Source organism: Salvelinus alpinus, chromosome 33 (assembly GCF_045679555.1).
Source record: "Salvelinus alpinus chromosome 33, SLU_Salpinus.1, whole genome shotgun sequence".
Lineage (NCBI taxonomy): Eukaryota > Metazoa > Chordata > Actinopteri > Salmoniformes > Salmonidae > Salvelinus > Salvelinus alpinus.
Window position 1 is genome coordinate 27,058,771 of NC_092118.1, and position 24,951 is coordinate 27,083,721.

Sequence of the window (24,951 nt, forward strand, 5' to 3'; positions counted from 1 at the left end):
CTACCTCTCCCCCTACTGTATTTATTCATTTATTTTGCTCCTTTGCACCCCATGATTTCTATCTCTACTTTGCACATTCTTCCACTGCAAATCTACCATTCCAGTGTTTTACTTGCTATATTGTATTTACTTCGCCACCATGCCCTTTTTTTTGCCTTTACCTCCCTTATCTCACCTCATTTGCTCACATTGTATATAGACTTATTTTTCTACTGTATTATTGACTGTATGTTTGTTTTACTCCATGTGTAACTCTGTGTTGTTGTATGTGTCGAACTGCTTTGCTTTATCTTGGCCAGGTCGCAATTGTAAATGAGAACTTGTTCTCAACTGGCCTACCTGGTTAAATAAATGTGAAATAAATAAATAAAATAAATATCCCCTTTCATGTTAGTGTCATAATAAGGACACTCGTTTATGTTCTGACAAGAGCACTACAGTAAATAGTACTGTAGACTATAGACTCTCCCGTCTGGATTACTGCAACTCGCTGTTGGCTGGGCTCCCTGCCTGTGCCATTAAACCCCTACAACTCATCCAGAACGCCGCAGCCCGTCTGGTGTTCAACCTTCCCAAGTTCTCTCACGTCACCCCGCTCCTCCGCTCTCTCCACTGGCTTCCAGTTGAAGCTCGCATCCGCTACAAGACCATGGTGCTTGCCTACGGAGCTGTGAGGGGAACGGCACCTCCAGGCTCTGATCAGGCCCTACACCCAAACAAGGGCACTGCGTTCATCCACCTCTGGCCTGCTCGCCTCCCTACCTCTGAGGAAGTACAGTTCCCGCTCAGCCCAGTCAAAACTGTTCGCTGCTCTGGCACCCCAATGGTGGAACAAACTCCCTCACGACGCCAGGTCAGCGGAGTCAATCACCACCTTCCGGAGACACCTGAAACCCCACCTCTTTAAGGAATACCTAGGATAGGATAAAGTAATCCTTCTAACCCCCCCCCCCCCCTTAAAAGAGTTAGATGCACTATTGTAAAGTGGTTGTTCCACTGGATATCATAAGGTGAATGCACCAATTTGTAAATCGCTCTGGATAAGAGCGTCTGCTAAATGACGTAAATGTAAATGTAGTACACTATTCTATCTATAGCTCTGAATCCAACAGCAGCATACAGCTGAGATGACATCACATCCTGTTCTATCACCTCTCTAATTATAATGATTCCCTCCACACTACCACTACCCTGGCTCTCAGTTGAACCTTGATAAAGGGATTAGTCTGTAGGCACAATGTAAATACTCCAGATCAGAAGGAGCACAGTAATGGCTACGCTGTTCACACAGGTAGAGGAGTGGAACAAAGCATTTTTAATTACCCTTTTAATTGCCCCTCTAACACTATGAATTAGCATTTTAATGATGGTTATGCAATTAGGGGTGGGAATGGCTGTGAGAGCTAGCTTCAGGCTGCTATTACTGCCTCTCTCTCTCTTTCAGCTTCAGGCTGCTATTACTGCCTCTCTCGCTCTTTCAGCTTCAGGCTGCTATTACTGCCTCTCTCTCTCTTTCAGCTTCAGACTGCTATTACTGCCTCTCTCTCTCTTTCAGCTTCAGACTGCTATTACTGCCTCTCTCGCTCTTTCAGCTTCAGGCTGCTATTACTGCCTCTCTCCCTCTTTCAGCTTCAGACTGCTATTACTGCCTCTCTCTCTCTTTCAGCTTCAGGCTGCTATTACTGCCTCTCTCTCTCTTTCAGCTTCAGACTGCTATTACTGCCTCTCTCTTTTAGCTTCAGGCTGCTATTACTGCCTGTCTCTCTCTTTCAGCTTCAGGCTGCTATTACTGCCTCTCTCTCTTTCAGCTTCAGACTGCTATTACTGCCTCTCTCCCTCTTTCAGCTTCAGACTGCCTCTCTCTCTTTCAGCTTCAGACTGCTATTACTGCCTCTCTCCCTCTTTCAGCTTCAGACTGCTATTGCTGCCTCTCTCTCTTTCTATCTCTCAGTCCAGAGATCACAGTTAGCACTCAGCAAGATCGTCTCTCTCTCTCTCTCTCTCTCTCTCTCTCTCTCTCTCTCTCTCTCTCTCTCTCTCTCTCTCTCTCTCTCTCTCTCTCTCTCTCTCTCTCTCTCTCTCTCTCTCTCTCTCTCTCTCTCTCTCTCTCTCTCTCTCTCTCTCTCTCTCTCTCTCTCTCTCTCTCTCTCTCTCTCTCTCTCTCTCTCTCTCTCTCTCTCTCTCTCTCTCTCTCTCTCTCTCTCTCTCTCTCACTGGAGAGAGAGAGAGAGAGAGAGATTGTTAAACACTTGTTAATTGAAATGCATTACAGGTGACTACCTCATGAAGCTGGTTGAGAGAATGCCAAGTTGTGCAAAGCTGTCATCAAGGCAAAGGGTGGCTACTTTAAAGAATCTCAAATATAAAATATATACTTTTTTGTGTTATTTCATAGTTTTGATGTTTTCACTATTATTCTACAATGTAGAAAATAGCAAAAATAAAGAAAAACCATTGAGTAGGTTTGTCCAAACCTTTGACTGGTACTATATATATATATATATATATATATATATATATATATATATATATATGCTAACAGAGCTTCCAAATGACCATTAGAAATAATTTAGAAAGCATAGCATCATGAAAAATGTGTCAGGTCCATTTCTGTGCCCCAGTCATGTTTTGAAAGAACTTGCAATATACAATACATCCATTTTGAAATGGTGAATGTAATGTAATATAAGGGAGCAAATTGTGTTAAAAAAAAACATTTGAGTCTAAATTGCACTGGATCAAAGATACAAAAGCAACAAGCAATTATGATTACATTCATAGAGGTAATGAAGGCAATCATTAAAAACATGCCATACTGTACATGCCTGTAGTCAAAATTAGAGTGAGAGTGAGAAACAAGAGCATATTACCTATCTTTTTCCACATGACACAAATTTGATCTATATTTAAGCCCATGGAAAAAATCAGCTTGAACAGCTATTAAATGTCACATGTAAATGTATCTATCAGTGCTCACACAGTGACAGCCCCTTTCCCCAGTCTGGTCCAGATCCTGTGTGAGGTGGTCACTATGAGACAGGTTATGGTATTATTTATGATTGGACACTAATAGCATTCTTCTGCACGGTTCAGACTTTTATGAGCTGAAAAGAGCTCAAACCCAACATGTGCTCTGCTCTACTGTAGGGCTGCATCCCAAATTGCAGCCTATTCCCTATATAGTGCACTACTTTTGACAAGAGCCCTATGGGCCCTGGTCAAAAGTATTGCGCTATGAAGGGAATAGGGTGCCATTTGGGACGTGAACCACACCCCCTGTGTAACCTACAGCTTGTAGAAAATCTATCAGGCCCTTCACATGCAATCAGATCCATGCCCCTCTTATGAATAATCTCACTGTATTTGCAGTTATCGGTTGACGGGCCACGGGCTTGGTTTGTATTTAGCGCTCCCATTAATATTATTTTCCTGAAGCGGACACATAAATATTGAGGGGGACTAATAGTTGTAGAACAGTGACTTCTCTGTGTTTAGGGTTGCAGCTGGGAGTGGGGCATTCAGAACACACACGCACACGCACACACACGCACACACACACACACGCACACGCACACGCACACTGGAGCAGCTCTAATTATTTTCACTGAGATGAGGTCAGACCCAGCAGCCAGCGCCCAGTCATGAAGAGAGGACCAGGATTGTTATCTTGAATCTGCAGACAAACAAACAAACATGCACTCTAATATACAGCCAGCTCCCTTCAGCCTTCCAGCTCTAGTCATAATCCTATCAAACTAAACACAAATCTAAACATATTAATATACAAGCACAAAGATCTAACCATGAATAGGAGTTATACAAATACGATGATGACTGCAATCCTATTGCAGTGTATTAAGGCATCTTAGTTTATTTTTCTTCCACAGACCATGCTGTGCTGTTTCTATGGCATGATGACACATGAAGCAGTAGAGCTGCTATTAGGTTGCTTCCCCTCCTCTTGGATGTCTACAAGGAAACCATTATCTAAATGCCTCAGTAATGTTCCCTGATGGTTGGCCTTGGCCAGTTGTCATGGTGAAAGCTATAAATGTTAAATCCGTGATATGGATGGTTACATATGGGTAGTTTGTTTTTCAGTGAATAGACAATAAAATACATGGCATATTCTAATACAAATCAATGTATGTACATGTAGATCCGTCAAGGACTGGCTTCCTAATGTGGTAAAAGGAACTCCAAATCATCATATCACATAATCAAACTCTATCATAACAAATATTGCACGGCATACAGTGAGATGACAGCACTCTCTCAAGGCACATCGAACACAACAACCCTTTGACATACGTAGTCATTTATGATGTAGGGTGATATGCAGTATTTTCCTGTAACAGTAATGTATGGCCTAACACTTAGGGAAACAATTTTCAGCTTTTTTCCGCCTCCTGCACATTATGTTGTTGTTGTTTTTTTTTAAATGTGTACAAATTGTCCTTCTATTTGTGCAAATGAACATAGTAAAACATTCCGATGGTCATGACCAGAGAACAGAACAGACTGTTCAACCATAGAGCAGCTCCAGAACCAGTTCACCTCCCCCATATCAGCCATATTCTGCTCACCATCAAGGCTCCATCACGTGGACTCCCTTTCTTATCAAATTTGATATTTTGCAGAATCCACTTGTCCGCATTTCCAAAAGGGAGAGATGATTCTCTTGAAGGTCACCTCGACACTGGTGCTGAATGAATGACATTTAGACTACATTTTCCTATTTTTCTCCATTTGCTTTGAAAGGACTTTCTCTCTCTACCCTCGCACACTGCACCAATCAAAACAGATGTGGAAAGATGAATAGCTACACCTGCCGCTGTAGCTTTTGTATTGTACTTCAGTGGGTCTCCCATAATTACACAGCAGCTGCCTGCCTCAGCCTCAGCCCCTCACTCACAATCCAACCCTCACCTTAAAGAACATCAGGCTCAACAACATGCTTGATAGAAACATCTACAACACAACGTGATTCACAATGTCCACTCTGTTCTCAGAATAGAGTAAACAACTGTGTAAAGAGTGTAAGTAGGGCCTAGTAAATGTAAACCTCAAATGAGCCCAGACGCCTTGCTATAATCATGAGCCAATGGTTAAAACAAATGGATTAGAATTATCCCAGTGAGCACAATACTACTTTTTACATCATGTACTCATAGGGGTGTATGTGTTGTGCAAAAATGGATGCTATGTAGGTAGAAGTTCTATAGCACATACTAGTCTTTATCACAGACAACATTGATAACAGCGTACCTACAGTGAAACATATCAACATGGTACCTTGAAATACTGATTTGCCCTGTAACAAAAACATGTCTTCATGTCTTCTTGTTTCCTATCCAGAATAATCACATTATTTTAGTCCATATGTCCAAGCCTTCCTCCAGCTACCTGACCTTTTTCTCAGGCTAAATCTTATCCGCCTTCAGGATTTTATAAGGATTTCTACTCCTTTATAATCTATTTGCGATGTCCTACAGACGTTTCATTTGCATGACATTTAACGGAAACCTAATGGTAAGATCAGCGATATGATTAATTTTGAGGTTGACTTTGCCTGGATACTGTAGGATATAGTAGGTTATACCTCTGAAGATATACATGTGAAGTGAATAAGTTCACTCACTCAGGGTCTCAGGCCCCATTTCTCTGAAGTCTAAAGAAATTACCTTTTGGACACAAGCTCCATTAAACAGCACTGACTGTCTATGGATCTTCTCAAAAAACCATAAATATGTTCTGTGCAAATAAACTTAGTCTAGTTCCCATTGTTCATTGTCCACTAAAAGCAGTGTCTAATGGACTGCATTAAAGCTGATGAATCACCAGCTAACTCTAAGTGTTTTCTCTAGCAGGGATTTTCTTTGTCATCTCCATGATGACCTTTCCTTTTCTACCATTACTTTAGAAACAGAGAGAGAGAGAGAGAGAGAGAGAGAGAGAGAGAGACGGAGAGAGAGGAGAGACAGAGAGAGAGGAGAGACAGAGAGAGAGACAGAGAGAGGAGAGACAGAGAGAGAGGAAGGAGAGCGAGAGACAGACAGAGACAGAGAGAGAGAGAGAGAGAGAGAGAGAGAGAGAGAGAGAGAGAGAGAGAGAGAGAGAGAGAGAGAGAGAGAGAGAGAGAGAGAGAGAGAGAGGGAGGAAGGAAGGAAGGAGAGCGAGAGACAGACAGAGAGAGGGAGAGAGACAGAGAGAGAAGAGAGAGGAAGGAGAGAGAGAGAAAGACAGAGAGAGAGCGACAGAGAGAGAGAGAGAGAGAGAGAGAGGGGAGAGACAGAGAGAGAGACAGTGACAGAGAGAGAGCGACAGAGAGGAGAGACCGAGAGAGAGGAAGGAGAGAGAGAGAGAGAGAGGGAGAGACGGGGGAGAGAGAGAGAGAGGGAGGGCGTGCGAGAGAGAGAGCAGAAAAATGAAGTGCTGTGGATTCAAAGGGGCTAAACACCATTATCAGGTAGAGCATGCACTGCAGTATATGAGGGATTCATACAGGTTTTACATTTACATTTAAGTCATTTAGCTGACGCTCTTATCCAGAGCGACTTACAAATTGGAAAGTTCATACATATTCATCCTGGTCCCCCCGTGGGGAATGAACCCACAACCCTGGCGTTGCAAGCGCCATGCTCTACCAACTGAGCCACACGGGACCACGTGTATAGTCAGAGAAAGTATGACACGACCACTTAGAAGTATTAGCTTCTGTTAACAGTTGTTTACTTATTCGTTGGTAGAAATTCCACGTAAAATGAGTCAGAGTTTGTTCTGAATACCATCCTTCCACCGTGCAGACCAAATAAAGATCAGACTCAAACGTCCCCATTCTGTAAGGCAGAAACCTAATGCTTACATCTCAGTCTCCAGCTCCTAGATAATACAGACAGCATTTGGGGTGTATACATACGCTTCCAGAATCACAATAAAGGGGGAAACGCTGTATCTGACTTGTCTTTAAATGAAAGTTGACCTCTTGGCACACATCTGTTTTTTTTGCGCTCAATCAACTGGCGATGTGAACAGGCCACTCCAAAGGAACCACTGTGATACTTCAGAACAGATGGCTTTGACAAACAATTATGAATATCTGGGTGATTTCATAGTGAAATAAAGTCCCCATAAACAATCAGTGGGTGTGATCCACACACACACACACACACACACACACACACACACACAATGTGGATTTGATCAGCGCCGCTCCCTGCAGTTACAGGGAGATCAGTTACATTCTTCAAGGCCAGAGAAAGATTAAAGATGCTCTCTGTCTGTCAGGGTCTGATCATATATTCACAAACGAGGCCTGTGAAGAACACATCTTTAAAGAGTGGCTTGCAGGAAATAACATGAATACTTATTCTAATGACAGACCATTATACTAATCATATAAATGTCCCATTACAAGAGGAGCAGATTACACCCCAGAGTAGTGTTCAGATGCCCTTTTTCATTTTAGACTGCCAGGCTAGCCTTTATTGGTTGGCACATCTCTGTTTGCAAACCTAATATTCACAATATTCCCTTATCAACAGCTAGACTTCTGAACCACTATGGTTTAGTGACATAATCATCCTCTATAATGTTGGTTTTAGTCATGAAGCATGTATCTTTTTCTAATGTACAATCATACGTTCAACCATAACAACATCCACTGCTATGTGAAATTTGGCTCAAACCATAAAGATAAAAAGCTAATGACATTGTGTAATGTGCATAATACAGAACACATGCTGAGGGCCATTTGTGCACAACTGCAAAGATATCCAGTCAGACTAGTTTCTATAGGACTTCATATTTCACTGATAATACAATATGCACTTATGGCAGTGGAACATTGAAGATCAGGACATAAATTAATTTGACTTTCACCCAGGTTTTGCTTCAACGGGTGAGGCCTTGGATTCTCTAATAGCCCAACCCTGGCAGAGTGAGGAATTTAATATCTTATTCCCTTATGTATGTCTTTCAAGTAAAACATTTCCATATCACTCTTCAAAACATCTCTTTCTTAGGTATACACAGTGCACCAACTGGCTTGTTTCATAAAGCTACAGTACCATAGAATAGCTGCTAATTTAAATACAGCCAATCAAATAAGAGTTGCTGTGTTTAAAGATACACCTCCCAGAGGGGAATGGTGATGTCATATTTTTCCTTTTTATTTTATTTTAATTAAATTGTCTCTTACAACAATTAAAGACAATGTCAATCATGTGTCTTATTTCTCCTTAAAGCAACAGAGAGAGAAGTCATCCATTCCAAGGCCATTACAACATCAATGTCTCAATTCTGCTAAATGGCAGAGGAAAGATAATAGACATGTGTGCATGCATATTAATTAACTGATAATGAGAAGATAAGAGCCCTTCTCTCTGCAGGTGTGGAACCACTAATCAATTGCCAGTGAAAATGGGGTAGAAATGTGTTTTCTTTTATCCCACATCTGAAATTAAAAAGCTATTTAGAACCACATTTTCCAACAAAGTGCTTTTCATTTATCTTCTAAAACACATTATTCAATCACACTTTCCATTTGTATAATGGTAATATTTTCATGTAATTTCCCGCTTCCTCTGTGATGAGTATTTGTGATATGGGCTTTGTGAAATGGCTATTCCCTTCCAGCTCTATTCACTCGCTGGTAATAAATGTACAATATATTTCAGATGAAATGTCTTGAGCAAATGAACCAGGGCCTTGGACAGTCCACCAAATACTGTTGGATCACTTCTGCACCCTGGTGGTGACATACAGAACTGCTGGTATTTGTGGCTGGTAGGGCGGGGTGTGTGGCTGGTAGGTTTATATCACAGAGCGGAGCGGGGCGTGTGGCTGGTAGGTCTACATCACAGAGCGGGGCGTGTGGCTGGTAGGTCTATATCACAGATCGGAGAGGGGCGTGTGGCTGGTAGGTCTATATCACAGATCGGAGCAGGGTGTGTGGCTGGTAGGTCTACATCACAGAGCGGAGAGGGGCGTGTGGCTGGTAGGTCTATATCACAGAGCGGAGCAGGGTGTGTGGCTGGTAGGTCTACATCACAGATCGGAGCAGGGTGTGTGGCTGGTAGGTCTATATCACAGATCGGAGCAGGGCGTGTGGCTGGTAGGTCTATATCACAGATCGGAGCAGGGCGCGTGGCTGGTAGGTCTATATCACAGAGCGGAGCGGGGTGTGTGGCTGGTAGGTCTATATCACAGATCGGAGCAGGGCGCGTGGCTGGTAGGTCTATATCACAGAGCGGAGCAGGGTGTGTGGCTGGTAGGTCTATATCACAGATCGGAGCAGGGCGTGTGGCTGGTAGGTCTATATCACAGATCGGAGCGGGGTGTGTGGCTGGTAGGTCTACATCACAGAGTGGAGTGGGGGGGGTGTGGCTGGTAGGTCTATATCACAGAGAGGAGCGGGGTGTGTGGCTGGTAGGTCTACATCACAGAGTGGAGTGGGGGGGTGTGGCTGGTAGGTTACATCACAGAGGGGAGTGGGGGGGTGTGGCTGGTAGGTTACATCACAGAGTGGAGTGGGGGGGCGTGGCTGGTCTGGTCCCAGATGACACAGGGGTTGATGGACAGTTGTGCAGCATTGCCTTCCTCTGCAGACAGGTCCACCTTCACCTGCAGACAGGCCAATCTGTCCACACACACACGCACGCACGCTGCCACGCACACACAGCGCGCGAGAGAGATAGAGAGACCATCTCACTAGCTATAGATCACATCTGGTCATGTCAAATAGCCACAGACAGACAGAGAAGTACTAGAGGTGATTGTATCATAGTGTTACCCAATGGGATAGTTATCATTTGTTCAACTTGTTTATGGCTTAATCATTAGAATAGCTAACTTCCATTTGATAGAATAAAGAAAGTGACCCAAAACGTCATACAGATAATTGTATTTGTCCATATTTGGGTGATGAGATAGCATAAAAGTGTAACTGGCAAAATGACAGATATCTTACTTTGAGGAGTTTGGATTAAGAAGAAAGATGGATATCAGTCGCAGCTTGATATGCCTTCTGTTTCATCTTTGTCTTTCTCTGTAGTTTCATTAGCCTCCTCAGCGGTGGCCTTACTGGTTGAGCTGGCCGACGCTGGTCTGGTCTCTGGCTTTTTAGAAGGGTCCACCACGACAGCACCCCTGCTGGTGTTGCACCCCATGGTTCGGTCCAGTGGGAGACTGATTAAAACAGACGTCCTGTTGAGGTTGTTGTTTTTTTATAAAGTCTGAAAATAACTGTTGTGGAAGAAGGACCACCTGGTTTCCATGACGACCATGAGACTTCCTGTAGGGCTGAGCCTGCATAGGCACCTGTGTAACCATAGAAATAGAATCCCTAGAACGGACATTCCGATTCAAGTTAATGGGTCTGAGGGCCTTCCCCATTCTAGGGATTCTATTTTCTATACTGACCTCTCAGGGTTTTAGTTTACAGGCCTTTGCTGATTGGTTCTTAGAGGATTATTGTGATTTGCTTGCCAAGCAACATGGGTTAAGAATGAACTTCCTATAGCGTGTCAGGACATAGTTACTGATAAACAGTATGGGTATTGTTACTCAATCACTAGGCCGTCATGGAAAACTATTTTCCCCACTATGAAAAGTGAATGGCCATTTGTTCGGATGTTTTTCAAAATATGCCATTTTGAAAATTAACAAAATAACCATTTTACTATATCAACATGAGACTAATATACCAAGACTGATATGTCACATGCTGTTTATGACCTTGTTGTCTCTGAGTGCCAAAATACCCAACATGGAGCTATGTTTCTTTTCCACAGTGGCTCTCACTATGTAGTGGTAATGTTGACGGTAGGGTAAGGAGATGTAAAAACTGAGTTATGTTTATCCAACATCACAATACAAAGAAGTAAAGGATTTGTACCACAGATCAGTACAAATTAAACACTGGTAGAGAAAAGCAACATGTGAAACTGAAAGTCCAAATTAAACATAATATTATCTAACATCTGGTCCTAACAAATACATTACGCTGTATAATAATAAAAAAATATTATCTAACATCTGGTCCTAACAGATACATGTATAATAATTTGAAAAGGCTCACCAGTATGTCATATATCTGTGTTTAATTTGTTTAAAATTAGTTATACTTTTATTTTGAATACTGCACTGTTGGGTAGGGCTTGCAAGTTTAGCATTTCACTGTACTTGTGCATGTGACAAATTAAACTTGAAAATTGAAACTAATTACGTACTGTATGTTCCAGAGAGAGACATCTCTTGTCTCCTCCCTCTCACCAAACACAAACTGTACACAGTGCTCAGTACCAACACAAATCTTTTACTGCTTCCTTAGGTAACTAGGACATGGTTCACAGAGGACTAAAATGTTGAAATATATAGTGTATATGATATGTATAATATGATATTTGATACAGAGCCCTAGTTACCCTCAGATTATTACAATACCCTATTTATTATTACAAATCAGCTTTTCTAATCATGAACATTGCTTGCTAAGAGAACTTCACTGAGTGCTAATGATGCCAAATCTTTCTAACATTGTAGATCCACAGCATCCATTCTCTTTGCAGGTCTACACTCATTGGAAGAATATGGACCACAAGAAAGTGAGATGTCATCAATGTGTCCCCTTGTGTGCTGTTGCTTGGTGCTGTGCCTTGGCCCTGGTCTGGGATTGTTGCTGGTTCTGGATCCTGGCCCTGTCCTGGCCGAGGTCCCTGAGCTTTCTCTGCCAGTCTGACGGTCTATCCTGACAGGGTCTCTTCACAAGCGGCCCACCCTCCTCCTCACCATCCTCCTGCAGCTGGGCTGCACAGTGCTTCCTGGTGCGTGACTGAAATGTCCTCATCATGTCATTGATCTCTCTCAGACGCTGTGGGATACAGTTGGGATACAACGATTAGCAACACACATGACTAGATGTGTACTGTGTATTTACGATGACCAGGCCTTTTGCTTTTCACAGTTATTAAAGTTAAAATATGTGTAATGTTAGTCAGGCTTCAGACAGGAAGTATAGAAGAGGGTCAGTTAGGGAACCGTTAGCAGGGTTAGAGAGGTATGTCCAACCTCTGACCTTTGAGGGGCTTCTGCTGATGTAGTAGAGGAACCCAGTGCGGGGGGAGGAGTGAGTGCTGGGCTTGTGGGGGGAGATGTAGAGGGAATGGTGGTTTGAGGGGCGGAGTCTGCGCAAGGATCCAATACACTGGCAGGGGTATGGCGAAAGGGGAGGGGTTTCAACCTGTGCATGGAAAAATAATCAGAATGTCGTCAGAATCTCTGGACAGTGATGAAAGCACTGGTCCTAGGAACAATGCACTGTATCTGTACAAGGACTGCTCTTACTTCTATCAACCTGTAAGTACCAATGATGTTATAGCTCAGTTTGGACATATCTGAGACCACTGGTAAAGTGTTTCCTACGTATTGTGTATGACGACTACTGACTCCATTAGGTAGTATATGAAAATGTCCCCTCACCCCGGCTATGGTCAGAGAGCTGGAGTTGTAGCGCAGGGCAAAGTCTTTCATCTGTTTGACATAGACGGTGTTGTAGAAATAGATGAGGTGTCTTCTCTCCCCCTGGTCCTGTCTACAGGGAGCTCTGGGTCCTGTAGGATGGGTGGGAGGGCTCTGGTATGTAAGCAAGCTACTGCTGGGGTCTACATCAACTGGAAAACAGAGCAGCATCACATTCAAAAATCATTCTTCATTAAATCATTTGTTAATTCATGCATGTTATGATGCAAACATATCCATGTGAATGTATGTATTTTTCTATTTGTCTAACTGTTTTCTCTGTTGGATCCACCAGGAGAGTTTTGTGAGGTCTTGGTGTTTCTCCCTGAGATCAGAACACTTCTGAATACCTGACAGGAGGACAATACAGACTTCATCAACTACACAATAACAAACAAGCTGGATTTAACTCACTTACACATACAAAAGCAAGCAAAACGTTTATCTCCTTACACAGTTCCTTGCTTGAGGCTGAGTCTTGTAGCACTGCATGATGAGCTTGAAGGGCATGTCCACTTTGGTTACCTGCACGAGCAACACACAGCATAAACATGGAAATTAAGGTATTATAATACATTATTATCATCAATACACAGCTGAAGAAGTATAGAAGGCTGAATGCCTTGCTGTCGATCACCCAAGTCATAAAACCATCTGCATTAAGGAAGTATAGCAAAAAGTCTAGAGGAAAAGCAAATAGTGCTACCTTGGCCATGACATAGATGGCACACATGAGTATTTGGTCCAGGTGTCGGTCTAGCATGAGGTCAGTGCAGTGGACCAAGGAGTGTTCAACGCAGGTCCAGATCTTCAGCCGCAGCGCCTCACAGATGTCCAGTTTAACACAGATGTCCCTCAGACGCATGCTCACCAGGTGGTAGACCTGAGACAGAGGGAAGGAGTATGGCCTTTGTCTTGTGGATCTTGTAACTAAATATCTAGGCTCATAGCATTCAGGCCAGCTCAGGTATGTAGAAATCTGTGAGTAAAGCCTACCTTGCGGAGGAACAGTGAGATGGAGCCCTTACTCTGAGGTCTGTGTGTGACTGGGTTCTGGGGCTGCTGGGTAGAGGTGCTGGAGACTTGCTGTGGAGGAATGGGCTGACCCACAACACTGAGGGTAAATGTGATGCCTCCCCGGTCATTGGCAATGCCTGGGTGTGGAAGAGGTTTAATTGAACAAATAGCACTGATTGTTGTGATATGTAAACAAGGTATATAACATGTTTATTACAAGATGTATTACATTATGTCAGTATTCTATTAGGGTTGTCATTTCTATGGCCATATTGGGTTTCATCTGAGGGAAAGTCTTTACCTCGAACCGGTATGGTGACTGACTGGCCATTGTTGGTGGTGACAGTGGCTGATGCCATGGTGACTACAGTCTGTCTAGTAACAATGACAGAGGAGGACTGGGATGGGCTGACTGGTGTGGTAGGGCAAGCGGCCATCTTTGAGCCAGCAGGGGGTGAGCTGTAGCGTTCATGGTGGGTAATCGGAGGGTTCAGGTCATTTCCATGGATCCCATTCACAAGGCTTGGGGTCAATTGTGAAGGGGTGGGAGGGATCTTGGCCATCTTGTCTGTGTCCTCTGAGTATTGGGGGAGCATCACCTGGAACACACAGAACCATCTGTTACCTCAAGTTTGGGATCATTTTGTTTCCTCTTTTTAATGGAACGACAGCCGCCATGCTGCCATATTAGACCAACTTGTTTTGAGTGCGCCAGCGGTGTTGCGCTATATATTTTGACAGGGTGCACTGTGTATTTTGCCCAGTTCACAAACAGGTGAATTTGAACCGTTGCCCGCTGACCTGATGGTATGCAGGCAGCTGTCCCTGTCCCTTAGCAGCTCTGATCTGGTCCCAGAGTGGTGAGTCTCTCCTCCAGGCCAGACTCTCCAGGACCTGCTCCTCTATATGGGTCAGATGCCTGACCACACCCGGCAGCAAGCCCTCCTCAGCCCGCAGCACCAGCTCTATCACCTGGCACACACAGTGTTAGGATTTATGTTTATGCACTATAGCCGGGTAGCATATAGGTTGAAAATGAATATTGTTTTGTTACACACACACACAAGCAATACAGAGGGGGGTGTGTGTGTAGGTGTAAGGACTGACCAACACAGGCCATAAAAGTTGTGGACAGTCTGGAGAGGGGAGGGGTGCATCTCTCTAGACCAACCAGGAGTTTAGAATACTGGACAATACCATATTAGGAACTGTTTCAGTGTAGAATCGACAGACACAAGACGGATCTAATCTACCCAGCAACCAGATGTGGACAAAAGGAACGCGCCAAGGGGCTTGGACAAATCCGAGGGCCAGCAAAGGCGGGGCAAAGTCTAAACCACGCCCCGCCTCTACTGTGATAGGCCAACAGACGCGTTGAAACTACGTCATCACGGTATAAGAACAGCTGTTTACGTACTTCTTGCCAGTTCCCTGTTAACCCTGCGCGGTGATACAGCGAACCTGTATATACGAAAATTGCATTTGCCATTCATTGTTTGCGGTAATTAAACATAATTAAAGAAAGTTAGCAGACCTGGCTTTTTATTTATCCTGACACCGGATGTGTTACACGCAGCGTTCACAACAGTAGAGGGTTAAACAGCACCTAAACAGATCACTAAGATTACAGTAGACGTGTTTGAACCCAGGATGTCTGTATGCCCCAAGACTGTGTAAGCCCTCTGAGCCCAAGCCTAGGCATTAGCTTGAGGAGCTAACACAATGCTTCAGTTTTCAGGTAAGGTTACTTATCACGTAAAACCACCTCCTTTACACAAAACCTATGATGTTACAGTACAGTATGACATGTACTGCAGGTGTTTTGTGTAGATGTTACCTTGTAGAAGTCGTATGGCGCCAGGCTAAAGATGTCAATGACCAGGGGGAAGCTGCCTGGTGGCTGATGGGAGAAGATGACCATCTCCAGACAACAGGCCACTAGAGAGCGCTGGAACAGATCATGCTCCAGAATGCCCTGCCAAGAAACAAGTCATCAAGGACAACCTCTATACTATACATGTCTGTACATGTCTATACAACAGTGCCCCCAGAGGGAATTGTAAAGTGAATGCTTAATGACACTAAACAGTGCAGTTCCAGTCATACACAGCAGAGGGCAAAGGACTCACTGAAAGGTCTTTGGCTCCCAGCCTCTTCCTCTCCTGATTGATGACAGCCTCTAGAACCCTGTAGTACAAAGCCTCTGTCTGGCTGGAGAACTTCACTCCTCTCGCTACAAACAACAGGAAGTTACTGAAAAGTGCACATTAATGTCAATATATCAACACATGCATACACACAGACACACACACACCTCTGTCTAGGCTGCGGTTCTCTTCCCATGGTTCCTGGTAGTGCTGGATGAAGGTGTGGAGCATGTCTCTCAGTCTAGTGGAGATGACCTCACTAGGGTTTCTGGCACAGAACCTAAACAAAATACACCTTAAAGAACCATACAGCCACTTGTCCACCCCCATAGACTACTGATAGATATTGCCCACCCATAGGTATGGATAAGCTTATCTTCCCCCAAATCATAATCTTCTCCATAATGGGAAGAATGTGTAACATAGTAAAAAAACATGTATTTTCTTACTCTTCTACAAACTTAACACTGACCATAGATCACGGTGTACTCTATCATAGGCTACAGGCCCAAATACATTTCCCCTGCGGCACATTACAGTCTACTACAGTTACGTATGAGGCCCACATAGGCACATGCCCACCATAGCTGACCTGAATGTTCTAGCCAGACTGTCACTGGGTACATGTCTCTGGGTTGCCATGACGACCTCCAGCCGCTCACAGCACCTCCGCTGGTAGAGTGTAGCTCCGTGTCAGTCAGTGGAGTAGCAGTGGACACCTGTACATAATGCATACACCAGGCAGAGGTTTGAAAACCCTTTAGAGCGGTACATGAGACCGTATAAATAGGATCATCATTATATTTCCTTGCATGAGAAACATGTGAAACAACGGTTTAAATTTACAACACGAACCACACAGTAATGATACTAAGTCATCTCAGAGATAATTGGGCCCAAAAGGCTTGTGTACTGTATTTAGAGTCAGGTTAATGTGTGTGTGTGTGTGTGTGTGTGTGTGTGTGTGTGTGTGTGTGTGTGTGTGTGTGTGTGTGTGTGTGTGTGTGTGTGTGTGTGTGTGTGTGTGTGTGTGTGTGTGTGTGTGTGTGTGTGTGTGTGTGGGGAGGGGGCTGGCCTTCAGCTATGAGATGACAACAATGATGAACTGCAAAAATACGATATTTCCTGTTGAAGAGGAATATTCATATTTAGCGTTTTTGAATCTGTTTCTCTGTTTGTCTAGCAGTTCTACAGTTCTGCTGTGGAAGGATTCAGAGAGAGAGAGAGAGACTTCACCATTATTAAATAAATCAAAACAGGAACATTTTACATTTGGTTAGAAATAAATAAGGAAATAATCTCAACAGATAAAAAATTTGTACTGTGTGCTACCTACACTCTTAGAAAAAATGTGCTATATAACTTTAAAGGGTACTTCGGCTATCCCCATAGGAGAACCCTTTGAGGAACCATTTTGGTTCAAGGTAGAACCCTTTTGGGTTCCATGTAGGACCCTTTCCAGACCCAAAAAGGGTTCTCTTATGGAGACAGCCGTAGAACCGTTTGGAATCTTTATTTCTAAGAGTGTACAGTACTGTATATCCCTCCACTAGAATCCCCATACTTTAATAAAGACAGCTTCTCCATCCTAGAGGGGGAGATCATCATTTCCAGACCCAGGGAAATGTTCTATTCTGTGGAGACCTAAACGCCTGAACTGAACAAGAACCTGACACACAGGGTTACAAAAACCTACCTGGAGGTGGCAGCATTCCCTCCCCAATATGCCCAACAACTACGACAAAACAACCAACAAAAACGGGTCACAACTCCTGCAGCTCTGTCGCACGCTGGGTCTGTACATAGTCAATGGTGGGCTTCAAGGGGACTCCTATGGTAGGTACACATATAGCTCATGTCTTGGCAGCAGTACTGTAAACAACTTTATCACCGACCTCAACCCAGTGTCTCTCAGAGCGTTCACAGTCAGCCCACTGACACCACACCTATACAAATTGATGGAATGCGGTGTTGGGGGAAAACATGTACACAAACAATGTGTGCAAGTATGCTGTTAATATTGGCCAAAAAAATGGAGCTCCACCCTCTTCAACATTTACACCAACAAATTGGCGAGGGCTCAGTCTGAAGCACCCGGCCTCACCCTACTAGACTCTGAAGTCAAATGTTTGCTGTTAGCAGATGATCTGGTGCTTCTGTCCCCAACTAAGCAGCACCTAGATCTTCTGCAGATTCTGTCAGACTTGGGCCCTGACAGTTAATCTCAGTAAAACAAAAATAATGGTGTTCCAAAAAAGGTCCCGTTTCCAGCACCACAAATACAAATTCCACCTAGACACTGTTGCCCTAGATCACACAAAACAATATATCTACCTTGACCTAAACATCAGCACCACAGAAGCCCTCTATGGTTGTGAGGTCTGGGGTCCACTCACAAACCAAGAACTCACAAACCCCAAATTGACTCTATGCAGAATTATGAAAAAACATCCTCAATGTAAAATTGCAAATAATGCATGCAGAGCAGAATTAGGACGATCCCAGCTAATTATCAAAATCCAGAAAAGACCAATTAAATTCCACAAGCACCTAAAAGGAAGCGATTCTCAAACCTTCCATAACAAAGCCCTCACCTACAGAGAGATGAACCTGAAGAAGAGTCCCCTCAGTCAGCGGGTACTGGGACTCTGTTCACAACAGGACAGCAACACAATTAGACCTAACCAAATCATGAGAAAACAAAAAGATAATTACTTGACACATTGGAAAGAATCAACAAAAAAACTGAGCAAACTGTAATGTTATTTGGCCCTAAACAGAGAATACACAGTAGCAGAATACCTGATCACTGTGACTGACCCAATACTAAGAAAAGCTTTGACTATGTACAGACTCAGTGAGCATGGCCTTGCTATCGAAAGGTCACCATCGGCAGACCTGACTCTCAAGAGAAGACAGGCTATGTGCACACTGCCCACTTAATGAGATGGAAACCTAGCTGCACTTCCTAACCTCCTGCCAAATGTTAGACCATATTAGAGACACATACAGCGCATTCAAAAAGTATTCATACCCCTTGACTTATTCCACATTTTGATGTGTTACAGCCTGAATTCAAAATGGATTGTCATGACTTACGCCGAAGTTGGTGCCTCTCCTTGTTCGGGCGGCGTTCGGTGATCGTCGTCACCGTCTTTCTAGCTGCCACCGATCTACGTTTCTTTTTCCATTTGTTTTGTCTTGATTGTACACACCTGGTTCCCATTACGTTATAATTTATTCCCTATTTAACCCTCTAGTTCCCACATGGTTTTGTGCGTGTTTGTTCTTTGTTTAGTTTTCAAGACTACTGTGAGCGGGTGTGTTTTCCCTGTGTGGAAATTTTGTTGTTTCTTTTCGAGTAAAGTACGTCTTTTACTCAGTTCTGTGTCCTGCGCCTGACTCCGTCCTACCGCTGCACATTGACACATGACATGGATTAAATTGATGTACACACAATACCCAATAATGAAAGCATGTTTTTAGAAATGTTTGCTAATTTATTGAAAATCAAATACAGAAATATCTAATTTACATAAGTATTCACACACCTGAGTCAATACATGTTAGAATCACCTTTGGCAGCGATTACGGTTATTCTGGGTAAATCTCTAAGAGCTTTCCACACCTGGATTGTACAACATTTGCACATTATTATTAAAAGCTCTGTCAAGTTGGTTGATCATGGCTAGACAGCCATCTTCATGTCTTGCCAAAGAATTTCAAAATTTTAATTAGGCCACATTTAATGTCTTCTTGGTAAGCAACTCCAGTGTATATTTGGCTTTTTGTTTTATGTTATTTTCCTGCTGAGAGGTGAATTTGTCTCTCAGTGTCTGGTGGAAAGCAGACTGAATCAGATTTTCCTTTAGGATTTTGCTTGTGCTTAACGGCAGGTAGCCTAGTGGTTAGAGCGTTGGGCCAGTACCCGAAATGTAGCTAGATCGAATCCCTGAGCTGACAAGGTAAAAATCTGTCGTTTTGCCCCTGAACAAGGCCGTCAATATAAATATTTTTTTTTAACTGGCTTGCCTGGTTAAATAAAAAAATGAACTCTATTCTGTTTCTTTTTACTCTACAAAACTCCCTAGTCCTTGCTGATGACAAGCATACCCATAACATGATGCACCCACCACCATGCTTGAAAATATGAAGAGTGGTACTCAGTGATGTGTTCTGCTGGATTTTCCCCAAACATAATACTTTGTATTCAGGACATAAAGTTAATTTCTTTGCCACGTTTTGCAGTTTTACTTTAGTGCCATGCTGCAAACTGGATGTATGTTTGGGATTTTTTTTCTTTTCTGTACAGGCTTTCTTCTTTTCACTCTGTCCTTTAGGTTAGTATTATAGAGTAACTACAATGTTGTTGATCCATCCTCAGTTTTCTCCTATCACAGCCATTAAACTCTGTAACTGTTTTGATGTCACCATTGGCCTCATTGTTAAATTCTTGAGCAGTTTCATTCCTCTCCTGCAACTGAGCTAGGAGGGACGCCTGTATCTTTGTAGTGACTGGGTGTATTGATACACCATCCAAAGTGTAATTAATAACCATGCTCAAAGGGATATTCAATGTCTGCTTTTTTTATTTGACCCATTTACCAATAGGTGCCCTTCTTTGCATTGGAAAACCTCCCTGTTCTTTGTGGTTCAATCTGTGTTTGAAATTCACTGCTTGACTGAGGGACCTTACAGATAATTGTACAATATGTGTCGGTTACAGAGATAAGGTAGTCATTCAAAAGGTAGTCGTTCATGTTAAACACTATTATTGCACATGTAACTTATTATGTGACTTGTTCAGCACATTTTTACTCCTGAACTTATTTAGGCTTGACATAACAAAGAGGTTGAATACTTATTGACTCAAGACATTTCAGCTCTTCATTTTTAATTAATTTGTAAACATTTCTAAAAACATAATTCCACTTTGACATTATGGGTAATGTGTGTTGGCCAGTGACACAACATCTCAATTTATTCCAAATAAAAATTCAGGCTGTCAAGCAACAAAATGCGGAAAAAGTCAAGGGGTGTGAATACTTTCTGAAGGCACTATATTTCCCTCAGATTACAGACCCACAAAGAATTTGAAAACCAATCCAATCAACAGATTGATTTGTGACCTGTTGCCACAAGAAAAGGGCAACCTGTGGAGCACAAACACCATTGTAAATATATTATATTTATCTGCTTATTTATATTACCTTTCATACTTCAACTACTTGCACATTGTTACACTGTACATAGCCAGCAATATAACATTTCTATATTCTTTTAAAACTTTAGTAATGTTTACTGTTAATAATTGTTTATTTCCCTTTCCTTTTTGTTTGTCCATTTCACTTGCTTAGGCAATGTAAACATGTTTCCCATGCCAATAATCGCATTTTAATTGATTTGAAATAGAGAGAAAAAGAGAGATTGTGCTGATTCAATGGTAACTCAGTCTCCTCTCCACAGCGATAATCATTTGCACGTGTTCTCCATTTCTCTACCATGCCAAGTTACTATCACAGACTGTGTGAGTGTGTTGTGCACAGATGCTGCCTGGGGTAGAGGATCTGTCTCTCTGAGTGTGTGAAAATGTTTTATATATAAACCAGATGTCAGTAAGTGGGGAGGTGGATGCTGATTCCGAACATGTTGTGTACTATATCTGAGGACTAATTCAAGTTATAGTAAGTCAGTGAGATACGCTGGGTGTGGTTATTGAGAAGGTATTTGAGGATGATGCTAGCAATGACTGTCGTTATGGGTTGCAGGTGATAATCAGTTTTACTTTGTCACTAAGGAGTACCACTTTGGGTAGAGACCAACACAGAGAGACAGAGAGGGAGCGAGTGAGAGCAACAGAGAGGTAGAGAGAGAGAGAAAGAGCAACAGAGAGAGAGAAACAGAGGGCTACAAGCTAAGCTGTAAGGTTATACCAGGTGAAGTTCTCGATATTCTGACGTGACTGTAAATTACAGCCAGAGCCAGGCTGAGGCTGGACAGGCCAATGTTGAACCACATCAATTCCTGTGTTCTGTCAGAGTCAAACCTGTACACTACGTTCCTGTTCCTGGGCACTGTCACACAGTACACCACGAACACTGAATCTAATAATACCTTCCATTCATTCCCTACGAGCAACCTTACTGTTCCAACCCCAGACACTGGCCAACAGGCCTGGGTTCAAATACTATTTGAAATCTTTCAAACACTTTAGCTGGGCTTGATTGAGCTTGCTTTGCACAATTGAACCAATAGAATAGCCGTATAAGTGCAAACCCTGCTCATATGGCATTACAGGCTTGTTCTAAAGCAAACACTAAAAGTATTTGAAAGATTTCAGATAGCATTTGAATCCAGGTCTGCTGGCCAACCTATCCCTCTCTCACTCTGCAGTATTGGGACGAAGCCTTGGTTGGCTTGGCTCTACTCCATCCACTACCAGGAAAATGGATTTAGCTCACCTCCCACTGAGTCAATTCAACCTTCCTATCTGTTCTGTGTAAGTTGATGGTTATAGTAAGGCTTTAACTCTCACTGTAACATCCCTCCTGAGAGCAAGCCAGTCATAAGGGAGAGGTAGCTACTATGAGCCATGTGCTCGGTACTAATATTACTATGCATATGCTCTCACCCATGTGGGCTACACACCGGATGTGGGCTAGTGGCCCACCAACTGACAACGTGTGTCACCAGCTGCCAACTCCTTCAGAATCAGTTTATATCATCTTACCCACCACCACCACCACGCCTCTCTCTGTTCCCATGTTGGCTCTCTGTCACACTGCAATATCTTTAGAACTGACTGACTGCAGCTTCAGTGACAACCTCCAGAATACTTTTACTTTCTACAGTCATTTTGGGGCACACACATCATTCAAAATACATATACAACTGAAGTGTTTTGCATCCATTTCAGAGAAATGGAAAAGAAAATGTTGCATTTTATCTTGGAAATCTAACAACTCCTACCAGCCACAAATCATACATGATCATCATCCATAATAGCGTTCTCTTCCCGTCAGTTAGACACACATCAACCCAGGACAAACAACATCCTGTGACATGTTATTTCCTGTAGTGTTACAGAGACAAAGAGAGACAAAAGAGCTGCAGTGATGCAACAAGCTACTTACAGAGGCTCGTGAGAAGGATCTGATTCTGTTTTGTAGAGGCTTGGAGACACACGGCCTCTCTGCTTCTCTCTCTGTGGGGCTAGCCAGGCTGAACAGCTGTGGGTGTGTGGGTGAGCATCAGAGCAGCACAGAGCAGTGAGCACCACTATAAGTGTACAGGCAGGCAGCAGCAGGCTGCAGTGCACTGAGACAGAGAGGAAGCTGAAGCTCTGGCTCAGCCCATTGGCTCACAGCTCACAACAGACAAGCCCCAACTTGTCATCTGCAATGGGTTGCTATGATAAGAGGCCTGAGGGCTGAGACTCACAGAGCAACAAGCGCCCCCTGGGGTGGAGTAGGAACATAATAGGGCATAAAGGAAGCAGTAGAATAGCAGTACATTAACAAGTAATGCTTTACAACAATATATACTATATCAGTTTTGAAAATGACTTTTTAGCCACACTATTAACTGAGAACTTATCATCCTATATTTATAGTTGAAGTCAGAAGTTTACATACACTTAGGTTGGAGTCATTAAAACTTGTTTTTCAATCACTCCACACATTTCTTGTTAACTATAGTTTTGGCAAGTCGGTTAGGACATCTACTTTGTGCATGACACAAGTAATTTTTCCAACAATTGTATACAGACAGATTATTTCAGGGGTCAGAAGTTTACGTACACTAAGTTGACTGTGCCTTTAAACAGCCTGGAAAATTCCCGAAAATGATGTCATGACTTTAGAAGCTTCTGATAGGCTAATTGACATAAGTTGAGTCAATTGAAGGTGTACCTGTGGATGTACCTAAAGGCCTACCTTCAAACTCAGTGCCTCTTTGCTTGACATCATGGGAAAATCAAAAGAAATCAGCCAAGACCTCAGAAAAGAATTGTTGGCCTCCACAAGTCTGGTTCATCCTTGGGAGCAATTTCCAAATGCCTGAAGGTACCACGTTCATCTGTACAAACAATAGTACGCAAGTATAAACACCATGGACCACGCAGCCGTCATACCGCTCAGGAAGGAGACGTGTTCTGTCTCCAAGAGATGAACGTGCTTTGGTGCGAAAAGTGCATATCAATCCCAGAACAGCAAAGGACCTTGTGAAGATGCTGGAGGAAACAGGTACAAAAGTATCTATATCCACAGTAAAACGAGTCCTATATCGACATAACCCGAAAGGCTGCACAGCAAGGAAGAAGCCACTGCTCCAAAACCGCCATAAAAAACCCAGGCTACGGTTTGCAACTGCACATGGGGACAAAGATCGTACTTTTTGGAGAAATGTCCTCTGGTCTGATGAAACAAAAATAGAACTGTTTGGCCATAATGACCATCATTATGTTTGGAGGAAAAAGAGGGAGGCTTGCAAGCCGAAGAACACCATCCCAACCGTGAAGCATGGGGGTGGCATGTTGTAGGGGTGCTTTGCTGCAGGAGGGACTGGTGCACTTCACAAAATAGATGGCATCATGAGGCAAGAAAATTACAGGGAAATATTGAAGCAACATCTCAAGACATCAGTAAGGAAGCTAAAGCTTGGTTGAAAATGGGTTTTCCAAATGGACAATGACCCCAAGCATACTTCCAAAGTTGTGGCAAAATGGCTTAAGGACAACAAAGGCAAGGTATTGGAGTGGCCATCACAAAGCCCTGTACTCAAACCTATAGAACATCTGTGGGCAGAACTGAAAAAGCGTGTGGAAGCAAGGAGGCCTACAAACCTGACTCAGTTACACCAGCTCTGTCAGGAGGAATGGGACAAATTTCACCCAACTTATTGTGGGAAGCTTGTGGAAGGCTACCCGAAACGTTTGACCCAAGTTAAACAATTTAAAGGCAATGCTACCAAATACTAATTGAGTGTATGTAAACTTCTGACCCACTGGGAATGTGATGAAATAAATAAAATCTGAAATAAATAATTCTCTCTACTATTATTCTGATATTTCACGTTCTTAAAATAAAGTGGTGATCCTAACTGACCTAAAACAGGGACTTTTTACAAGGATTAAATGTCAGGAATTGTGAAAAACTGAGTTTAAATGTATTTGGCTGATGTGAATGTAAACTTCCGACTTCAACTGTATATCGCCAGTGAACAATAAATAACATTGTAATTCTGAATACCTTGAAGTGCCTGTAACTGG

At 42.9% G+C, this 24,951-nt stretch overlaps 1 protein-coding gene across 3 annotated transcripts; it reads right to left on the reverse strand.

Annotated features, from left to right (window-relative positions):
- Positions 1-11,085: 11,085 nt before the first annotated feature.
- LOC139562967 (retinoblastoma-like protein 2) lies at positions 11,086-24,861 on the reverse strand. Of its 3 annotated transcripts, none has more exons than XM_071381181.1 (15): positions 22,817-24,861; positions 18,282-18,363; positions 16,276-16,402; positions 15,851-15,963; positions 15,666-15,769; positions 15,374-15,511; positions 14,338-14,508; positions 13,838-14,135; positions 13,516-13,673; positions 13,226-13,402; positions 12,973-13,044; positions 12,791-12,869; positions 12,481-12,671; positions 12,077-12,241; positions 11,086-11,872 (listed from the first exon to the last, which is right to left on the reverse strand). In XM_071381181.1, exons 3-15 carry the CDS (start codon positions 16,323-16,325, stop codon positions 11,618-11,620), a joined length of 1,971 nt encoding a protein of 656 aa, XP_071237282.1. In that variant the 5' UTR covers positions 16,326-16,402; positions 18,282-18,363; positions 22,817-24,861; the 3' UTR covers positions 11,086-11,617. The 3 variants fall into 3 exon arrangements, with proteins under 3 accessions (XP_071237282.1, XP_071237281.1, XP_071237280.1); XM_071381180.1 differs by having other exon boundaries at positions 18,278-18,363; XM_071381179.1 differs by lacking the exon at positions 18,282-18,363.
- Positions 24,862-24,951: the final 90 nt, after the last annotated feature.